Genomic DNA, 10,669 nt, shown 5'->3' on the forward strand with positions numbered 1-10,669 from the left:
TTCCTTTTGACTCCAATAGTATTTAAACAGTTTACTCTAAATTCCCATAAACCTTAATGTTACTTTGTTGTAAGAAGACCCAGATTTCTTCTTTCTTTCATTTCTACAAGTTAATCATGCCCTCTCTTCTCGTCTTTCTTCATAACTTATATCCTCCATGGCTCTTGTATTGTTCTTATATGTATTTTTTCCAACTCCTGGCCATCCTTCATATACAGTATCTATTTCCCTGAATGAGATTCATTATGATACATAACAAATTGGATCAATCTTATCCTTCATGGATGTGGTGAAAACCAAGCCTATGCCATGTATACACAAAAGTAATTCAATTTCAATTTCCACTTCGTAGTGGGGGATTTATTATTGCGGTTTATGTCTATGTTTGGCGTTGTTTTGGAGCAGTTGTGTTACAAATGCTGTTTTGCGCCAAATGAACATTGGGCAGTGCAAAGTCACTTTGACATAGACCCTGCTGGCGCCAAATTCATTATTTGCATAGACTAGTTTGCACAATATGACTGAATTCATGATTTGGGATGTGGCACAAATTTTCATTTTGGTGCAAATTTACGCCTGTCCGCACCCTGGTCTATGTTGCGACTTTTGTTGGTGTTTTTGCAACTTTTCATGCAACTCACACAGCAAAAAACACTTCCTGCTGATTTTTCAGGGGCCAATGCCACTTTAATTAATCTGACTGCAGTGAACTCCAATGACAGATATAGAACTGTTGTAAGGAGCCAATCTAATTATAAATTCCCCCCATAGAGTACAGTGTCATTTTTGGGAGAGAAACATTGACCATCAATTTTGTTCCACTACTACCGCTTATGACCATATGACTCCACAGCCACAGTGATAGAAAGTTTACCACAATCGAAACACTAAGTCTGACTGCCAAACACTGTTACTTGATGAAAAGCGTTAATGCTGAAAAGCGTCTATGAGCCCTGCTACTTTACAAGCTGTTCTAAAGTGGCTTAATTTGTACCAAAATAGTGGTGCACATACATCTAGTTTGTATGGAACAATGCGGTATGGTTTAGCCAAGATGAAGAAGCACCATTATGCGCCAAAAAAATTCATCTAATACTTGGTGCATAGTTTATCGATATAACCCACTGAGAAAATTGTGACATATTTTAAGACTGGTCTCAGTTGATGCTGCCTCATCAGCACTTCAGTACCAATATGTTTGAATACAATATAACTGCACTAAATAATTTCTAAATGCACTAAAACACTAAATATGTAATGTATAACGTACAACTGCAGCAACTCAGAGACCCCCTCCCTCCTCCAGTCTCTTCCTGACTAACACAATATAGGTCTAAGCTTCCTGGACCCATGTGAACGGCACATAGCAGGGATATTAAGGCTAAACTTCACCCATACCACCGTTCTTTCTGGATTTAAGTGGATTTCGTAGCTTTAAACTAATTAGTGTAACGTGTTCTAGAATGTAAGATCACATGGACTTCGTCTTAATGGATACAGTATAGAGAAAATTTGTAACACTGATTTAAATTTGCATGTAGATGCGTTGTGTTGATTTGTAATGTACAGAGCTATAGAAGACAGAGGTATTTATCATGGAAATACACATGATGCATATTATGAATGAAGCCTATACTATATGAAGAATACACAGAATATAGTCAGAATGTTAATATATGAAAACCCAAGATATTTACTTGCCTGATGCCATTGTTCCCACACCGGGACATCCTTCTTGTCTGTGAGGACTGTCGCTCTGCCAGTGTGTCCAGCCGGCCAGGAATCCTGAGTCGGTGCTGTCCACAGATCCTCTACCTGCAGTGTACATTGAAGAGTGTAGAAAAAATGATAAGGAATCCTTCCTTCAGTAGATGATGCATAGTAACAGAGATGAAATCTCTCATCCCCAAGCCATTGCAGGCATACACTGGAAAAAACAGCTCAATGTCTTTGTTAGATATATGGAATGTGTCAGTAAAAGGGTTAATCTTTGCTGCCAAACGTGTGTTCTTGAGAATTATTGTCATTTTCTTATCAGCTTGCACTTCTATATCAGTCCCAATTCCCATCTATTTAAGGCTGGTATTTCAAGTACATGGGGTGGAGGGGGGGCTGTCAGTATCCATGGAGATATCTATGTTGAGAAAAGGTGAGCCTTGTTTACTGTAGGAACACGTCAGTAGGAAAAGCGTGGCTGAAAAAACAGAATTACACAAGAGAAAGAAAAGCATAGAATTTTAAGAATAAGAAGGAGCTGGCAAAAAAAATTCCAGAACACACCGCAGGAGCAAACGCAACTGCACATGGAAGCGACGCAGTCGAGTCTCTTAGTAGTCAGACAAGGATTCAACAGATTGTGGGAGGAATATTAGCTAATGGCTTTATTTATGCAGGAGAACAATTGTACAGGAAACTGACATCCATGGAGCAAACACTCATGAGATTCACGTCTTTAATGTAGGATTGTCCCTGAGGTTCCTGTTCCCGGGAAGATGCAGGAAAGTCAGGATTGATTTTCTTAAGATGTTCCCTAAATATACATTGTTCATGTTTTTATGATATTAAAGAATGGATTGTACAAATATGAGCACATACATATGTGGATAGTAGACAGTATATCCAATATGTCTAGTGTATGTCTAGAATATGTCTAGTGGATATAGTAAAAGTAACTACTGTACTTCTAAAAAAAAGAGAAAAATATATAGCACAAATCAAAAGAAGTCATTCCTGGTAATGCTGGTTGTGTTTCTCCATCCTACCATAGGACAAAAAGGTCTTAGGAAACTGTTTGCTAAATTTTTCATTTAAGTAAGGTTTAGTCCTTGAACCAGTTTCCTATTCCTAGAATAATTCACATGATAATTGACTTGTCCTCCCTTACATTAGAGGAAATCTACCATGAGAATCCATCATGATAAACCAGGGACACCTAATCATAGATCCAGGAAATGACTGTGGTGATCCTCTTATATTTGTTATCCATGGTCTCCTTCGTTCTAAAATCATTTTTTTTAATATGCTAATGAGCCTGAGGTCCATCTAGCCCATCTTCAATGAGTCTTTACACTATCTCAATCTCCCACTTCTCCCTCAGCACTTCTGAGGGCATTAAACTATTTGTTGGATATTAAAGGGGCATCATGCTTAAAGACCAATATACAGTGTGTGGGGCTAACTGACTAAGGAGATCTAATCACTCCATTTGGAGGGATTGGGGGTTGCACATAGGGGTGTCAAAGGTTTGCTATGTGGCCAAATCTTTCAAAATTATACCTCTGCTATCTATCTATGCACAGACATTTGAATTTAAAGACCAGATATACCCAAGTTCAGTATTTCCTCCACTGCCCTGAGCTGACCTTTCTGAGAACGACCCCCGCTGAGCCCCATACAGAATAAATGTTTTGAATAAAGTAGCCGTCCAATACAACATGAAAGAAAAGAATAAAGAGGTAATTGTTCAACTGTTCAACAATAAAAGCAATCTTACTGTTTTGACCACATTATTTTTTATTATATCAGAGTAAAAGTATATAATGTATCTACAAATCAAATTTTGGAACACCAACAACCAATTGTGATGATCTGTATCTTCTCAGATGTAGATAGAGGTTCTTTACTATCATACACCAGTTATGATAGCCCTGCAGTCCCTCTGGCCTCTTGAGGTATCCTGCGGGTGGCTGTGCCGCATGTTATTTCTACACCAGGTACAGCCAGCAAGTCACTGGCTGTATTGAGAGCGGTGGTGCAAGGACCTGAATGCCCTGTGCCGGACTGCTCCCCTGCTAGCTGCCCCCCCCCCTCCACGCCCCCCTTGGCAGGGAGCTGGCATGGAGGGGGAAATAATTGCAAATGCAAGCGATATGCCAGCATCCGCGATTATATCAGTTCTTCTATGCCAGTGTTCTGCTGCAGAAGCCCTGATAAATAAGCCCCAGAATGTCAGTGTTAATAGATGTGGCGTGCCAAGTATTGTTACCAGCCATTTACCAACAGATCGCACACAAGAAGCACTTTACGATTTAACTTCATATAATGTTAACCTCACTGGGATAGTAACAATCAGTTGTAGTCAATAGGATGTGTATCAGTGTACAGAATTCAACAGTATTTTAGCTCTGGCAAGGTGGTCAAGTATCTAATATCCTGTCCTAATGCTACAGGAGAAGAGACAGCGAGGTCAGCAGATGGGAAGAATCCAGCTCTCTCCAAGAAACGCCACTTAACAATCACTTTAAAACTCTAAAGGGAAGATGAAAGGCTTTAAAGTGATTAACTCTTCGAGATCAGGTTTGTGGATTATGCAGAAACATAACACTAAAGTCTATTCTGGGGGAAGTTAGTAATTGGATTATCTTTAGAATTATTATCAGTACAATTGTGATATATGGGATTTTACATAGGACTGCAGAAAGATATTCTCATTACAAGATGCATGGTTCAAGCTATGATGCCAGTGCAGAGAATTCAGCAGTCACATAGTCATGTAGTTAGTTACTTGATAAATTACACAGTATTCTGTCTTGTTTCCCATATGAACTAACCTGGACACCTGAAGAGTTTCGTCCCCAAGAAAATTCCCAAACAGCAGCCCATTGGTGTACGGGTCTGTTACAGCAGAGCAGTGGCAGCACCCTGGGTGCAGAGCAGTGACATGACTTTGCTGTGACAAAGTCCCAGTCCCTTGAACAATGCATCTTTTGACAGCACATCTGTAGGCTGGAGGAGGAGATAGAATGGCGGAGGCCTTGTGAAAGGAGAGTAAATGGCCTGGTTTATGCAGAATGAGTTCCCTGGCAACATGACACACTTTGCTTTTTGCTCCCACTCTTGCTTTTGGATTCTTTGAATTCTCTTCTTATTTTTGGATGTATTTTATGCATAAATGATCAATATTAGCCCTAAAATATATAATACTTAATAGTATTTATAAACTACCTGATCTGTAGAAATCGTGATGACTTGAAGACTGTACAAAAATAGTCTTCTCAATTATTGAATTTGTTTTTTGCATCCGTTAGTACGAGCCAGAAATAGGACACATTTTTTTGGCTAAAATTAACTGGTGCTGAAAACTGATGAAATAACAGAGATGTGAACTGGACCTTAGTGGGTCATGTGGTTTTGTAACAGTTTAATTATTACAATATTGCTGGTCTGACTCTAGAACAATTATTGTCTACATAATCATTACACACATTGGCAGTCTCTCTGCAGCATCAGGTTATTCTGTGTAAGCAATAGCTCCCTAAGGTCAGGGACACCCTTAAAGGGTATACTGCAGAATAGTGATGGACAGGCTGGCTCAAATGAGTAGTTTAATCCTCTTCACCCCAATTATTAACTGAGTGAATAATCATTTAGGGGTTAAGAGATCCATTGGCTCACTGCAGGGAGCTGCACATTGCCTCAACTCCCGTAGGTCATGTAAGGGAATTGGCTCTGTGAGCCAGCTCATTCATGAATGACCCATCACTACTGCAGGACATCGAAGACAAGCATCCAACAGCTAACCTACCCCTAGCAAAATCACATTTGAATAGTTAAAATCCCACCAGGATCTGCAAAAATACTCCCTGTATTCTACATGTCAGGCTAAATCACTACATTACTACTTCTATCCTAATAACATATGGGCACAGTATTATTACACTTCTTTCCCACATTTTCTGGGCATAGCGCAGTAATCCTGTTTACAAACGCACTGCTCAGTATTACTACACCTTTCTTACTTATCTGGGCATAACACAGTACCATTACATCTATCCCTTATAAATGGACACAGCACTATACTGCTACTGTACTCCTAATATATATTATCAGTACAGTACTCTTACAAACTTTTTTGTACAGGTGGTAATTTGGGGCCCACAGTGATAGCCGTTAAATTTAACCCCACAAGAAAATGGCGCAAATGCATTTTTTCACCAATTTCACTGCATTTGGAATTTTTTTTCCTGCTTCCCAGTACAAGGCATGGAATATTGAATACCATCACTATGAAGTGTAATGTATGTAGTGTTATGCAGAAAACAAGCCATCACACAGCTTTGTACATGGAAAAATAAAAAAGGTATAGATTTTTGAAGGGGTTAATGGAAAGTTTTCCTTACATATGTCAACATGGGAAGCCATTTTAACATAAAATATTAAAGCTTTCTGCATGTTTTGGCATGGATCCAATGGTCATGGAGGCTCAGATGTAAGACAGGAAATGTGGATGAAAATATTCAGAAATATCATTACATTACATTTTAAAGTACTGGGGATAGCCAGTATCTACCACTATATGGTCACTGTATGGTGGTAATATTGGTATACCTGAGTTGGGGGTCCATCTGGGAAGGTCTTGGCCCCACCCCATTCTGAACCCCTAACTATAACTCTGTTTATGGTATATATTCATGCTATATATTATATGTCTCTAAAAGATGCCAGTCTCACCTTTGGGAGAATGGGACTCCCCTGACCCTTATCTCGCAGCTTCAGCGAATAGAGGGGTTGTTATAAATACTCAGGTCAAGAAAATAGCTGCGGTCTATAGAAGTGAATGGAGAGAGCCATACATGTGCCCCTACTTCTTTGTTCACTGCAGGCACAAGATGGATCATTGTGGATATACCATAAATGCCTCAGATGGGATTATCCCATTAATACATCATACACACTTTCTCCACTAGATTCCATAGGGATCTGCAACAACCCTGCCATTGGCAGGCTGGTTGTTGCAAATAGCTCCCTCTCCAGGTCAGGAGCTGTTAGGAGTAGTCATGAACCCACTAGGATGTTTCTAGAACTTGGAATATTGTGTAATTGCAATTGTAGCTACTGCCTGGTAAGGCAATAAATGAACATTGTGACATGTGATTGTCAAATGATGTTCTTGCAATGAAAGCTGGAAGGTGATTGGATAGGTGCTACCACCTGATCAGGGAGTATATGAACCCCTGCTGGGGGGATGCACATGGTCAGAGTGAGAGACTGCATCTTAGAGTGAGTCCTTGTATAGAGTCAGCCGTCAGAACCACATGCAAGGTCTGTCTGCCATAGCTAGGATCCTAATTCCAGGAACTCAGGGCAAGTCCAGAGATTAAAGCCCAGGATTCAGCTCCACCACCCAGACTCAGTTCCTTCTGCACCAGCCCAACCTGAACCTGCTGTTATCATTTTGGCCGTTGCCTGCTGTTCAATAAAGAACTGTAAGTTGATTTACACAACGTGGCCTCCGTCTGATCCCCGGATACGTCTGCTTTCCACCACAGGCTTCCCCATCCATCACCTAGGGATTCATCCTACAGACACATCAGGGGTTACTCCAGGGAGAAACCATTGCATCAGCCTCTCCCTCCATATTTCTTGCACACAACACCTGCTGGAGACCTTCCGGGCTCTAGGTCAGCCCCCCCCGTCCCCACACCAGGCACCGTGACTAATGCGTGCCCAAGGTAGCACTAGCCAGCCACTCCAGAATTCTGGCTGTCTCCAGGCCACAAGAAAAGGCTAGGCCCCAGTGGGGGATGTTGCAGTTCTGTGATAACCTCTGCTTCCCTCTGTATACGGTAAGATTAGAGATCCAGGAGGCACATTAAAAAAAAAATAAAATAAAACCCTTCTGTAGTAACCCCTTTACATTCATGAACCTGTGGAGTGAGTTGTGTTGGACGACTTTGTAAATTGAGTTCTCATTTTATATATATATATATATATATATATATATATATATATGATCCAAGTAGTATTAAAACCATTGTCCTTTCACTAAGCTTCCTTATAAAACCACGTCCACTGTAAGATCAATGGCCAGCGAAGTGATATAATACAAGAATGAAATGTGGTCAGGGCAAAGTTCCTCGTATTTATAGAGCTGTGGCCAACCTCAACTTATAGCTTAATGGCGTTGTCTCTTTATTGCCCTGTGATTTGTTAGAATATTATGGCATTAATCCCTTGAATAATGTCCTACAGCAGTCAACATTCAACAACTTATCTACTACACTGTTCACACACACAACAACTTATCTACTACTCTGTTCACACACGTCTACCGCTTATCTACTAATAATATAACAACATAGTTTATGTGGTCATGTGATATACATAATCTCTACTTAGGACTCCAACAAATGTCAGAAGCCTTTGTACAGAGTCGGTATGGCAGCCTCCCCAGTGATCAGCTGTAACCTGAGAGAAAGCATGGTAGTAAGTGTTTAGTTTGCTTTCTGAGGTGAATATTTCTTCAAGCTGATATTAATATTCTACTTGGGACCTCCAATTCTGGCAATGAAGTAAACTGTGGCATAAATACAGCTCTTCTTTATGAAGTGGGGTGCCTGCATCTCAGCCTCTACAAAGACATTCAGTTGATATGTTGATTTTGGCAGATGTCTGTTGGACCCCGGCTGACCTGATATCGATGACCTATGATTCCCTTCTGCAGGAAAATGATGAGACAAGGACACACAGTGTGGCATTGCAACACGCTAGCCACAACGTAGTACCTAGCGGATAACCTGCATTGATTAAAGAGCCAACATGGTGGATAGTGGGGACCAAAATATGAAACCTGCAGGGTAAACATAGTTTAGATGCACGTTTAGAATCCATAGTGCGTTAACCTTGGAAGGGTTATCCAACTTCATCAAGAATGCATGAACCTATAGACATGAATCTATTTGTGTGCTCTCCATCAAAATGTACGGTCCTGTGCAGTCTATCACTAAGGTCACCAGGTATTGGCTGCAGCAGAAACCTGAAAGCAGTCACCACTTGTGGTCTGGCAAGGGTTGCCAGTGCTGGAACTGTTTAATGTTATTTTTGTGGGTTTTTTATTCTTATTCAATATACACGCATTTTTCTAACATTTTAGGGTAGTAGGACAACTCCTTAATAACTGCATAAATCATTGTCCTGGAAAATGCTATCATTAATTATAGCTATTTCATATGCTGCTTGGGTCTTATGTTAGACTTTGTATATTCTTCATGGTTAGCTAGTAACACATTGTTGTCTAATAGAACACTCTATGTACTGATCTTAATTAAAATGTAACCAGATAAAAACATTTATAAACTTGGCTAAAATGACATGACAAGGAAGGAATACAATTGCTTACTACAAGTTAGAATCTATATGTATTGCACATTGGTAATATCCAAGAATATATTGCTTAGCTTCCGATAACATACCTGAATGTGGGTCATATAGGAAGATTAGCTCATAAGCCCCGATATGCAATGGCCCTTCTGCACTAAAGAATATGCCATACAAAGCTAGAAAATAATTACAAGCACAACTTCCATAGACAATAAAATCATGCAGAATGATATTACTCTAGGAATAGCAACATTTATCATTTAATATTGAAAACACAACATGAATTATAATGTGAAGTGCAAAAACAGATGAGAAAGCATTTCCTAACAAATAAAAGCATGAAATTTAACCTTGATGCTAAAAATATGATTTGAATAAGAATATGAAACATTGAACTCAATGACGGTCAGAAGCAACAATGTGATTTTTCTAGACCTCTAAATGTAGAGAACAATGTCCCACCACTGACATGTTAAGATACAGTAAGGTGTGTGCACATGACATACAGCAAGAAACAAACCCTGGCTGTGCTCTATAAATAAAGACTGAGATGAGCTAACTCCTTTCTGTCCAAACACAAGTGCCATCATAGTGTCCCCTTACCAGGCCGGCCCGCTGCCTCTGATCATGGCTTCCCCGGTAGTGCTGTGCATGGCAGAAGTCTTGACAGGATTTAGGTGTGTGACTCTGTAGTTTCCAAGTGTAGAATGCACTGATTGTAAGCCAAGTGTATGCAGACTCAACCCCTCCCTCCTACACTGGAGAAGGAATGTCTCACTAGTTCCTTATCAAGCATGTACCAGGGACTTCTCCTTTTCCCAGAACCTCATTCTCTCATAATGCATCACCAACTCCAGTCATCAGCACAATCCTGAAGATTTCAAAAATGACTATTTAGTATTATTAGCACTGAAAGTAAGATGCAAAAATCTTAACTAAAGGTTCCATAACTATAAGTTCATGATAGTTTTATGCTTAGATTGACAGATATGCATTGTCACACTAGAAAGACTGTCAGTGGCTGAATAGGACCACCAAAAGGAGGCAGAATATACAGATGTTTTAAGGAAATCTCTCACATAAATCAAGCAGGATAAACCAGGGACACTTACCCAATAGATCTAGGTAATGTGATTGTGGTAATTGCCTTATATTTGTTATCCATAGCCTCCTTCCTTCTAAAATCAACTTTTATTATTATGATATATTGGCCGGTAGGGCTCTGGAAAGTGTTACCAGAGCCCCTCCATGCTGCAATTTCACATTGGTGTGCTGAAACCTCCTTTGCTGCAGTGAGATTATGGCAAGCAGAGAGAGAGGGAAGTGCTGGCATATGGGGTAGCTGTATTACCAGGGACCGGAGTGGCTGGATAAAGTTGTGACTTATTGCCAGGAATATGCCACAGTGGCTTGGTCGGCGTGAACTGGCCTCATCCATACCCATCAGGTCCAGTAGGGAGATGCAAGAAAAGGGAAAGGTCGCCAAATAGAGAAGGGATCTCCCTAGGGAACTCCCACTGTGTGTGTAGAAATAGATCGCCAAGCAGATGTTGAAGTGGAAATCCATGGT

The 10,669-nt window shown here is 40.2% G+C and overlaps 1 protein-coding gene and 1 long non-coding RNA gene across 9 annotated transcripts in view; one reads left to right on the forward strand and one right to left on the reverse strand.

Moving 5' to 3' along the window:
- LOC140126584 (uncharacterized) overlaps positions 1-4,939 on the forward strand; it is a 30,435-nt gene extending 25,496 nt beyond the window's left edge. The window contains exons 3-4 of one of the 2 annotated variants that reach the window (XR_011854858.1): positions 4,170-4,296; positions 4,565-4,939. This is a non-coding gene — a long non-coding RNA (uncharacterized lncRNA). The remainder of the gene's footprint in view (positions 1-4,169; positions 4,297-4,564) is intronic. The other variant, XR_011854859.1, reaches the window with a different exon arrangement.
- Positions 1-9,726, reverse strand: part of SH3TC2 (SH3 domain and tetratricopeptide repeats 2) — a 74,706-nt gene extending 64,980 nt beyond the window's left edge. For 2 of the 7 annotated variants that reach the window (XM_072146184.1, XM_072146183.1), the window contains exons 1-2: positions 4,551-4,673; positions 1,702-1,815 (exon numbers count right to left, since the gene is read on the reverse strand). In XM_072146184.1, coding sequence (XP_072002285.1) covers positions 1,702-1,815; positions 4,551-4,602 — 166 coding nt within the window. In that variant the 5' untranslated portion in view covers positions 4,603-4,673. Of the gene's footprint in view, positions 1-1,697; positions 1,816-1,926; positions 2,318-4,550; positions 4,719-9,702 lie in introns of those variants that run through there. The other 5 variants (XM_072146185.1, XM_072146188.1, XM_072146181.1 and 2 more) reach the window with 5 other exon arrangements.
- Positions 9,727-10,669: the final 943 nt, after the last annotated feature.

Source organism: Engystomops pustulosus, chromosome 4 (assembly GCF_040894005.1).
Source record: "Engystomops pustulosus chromosome 4, aEngPut4.maternal, whole genome shotgun sequence".
NCBI lineage: Eukaryota > Metazoa > Chordata > Amphibia > Anura > Leptodactylidae > Engystomops > Engystomops pustulosus.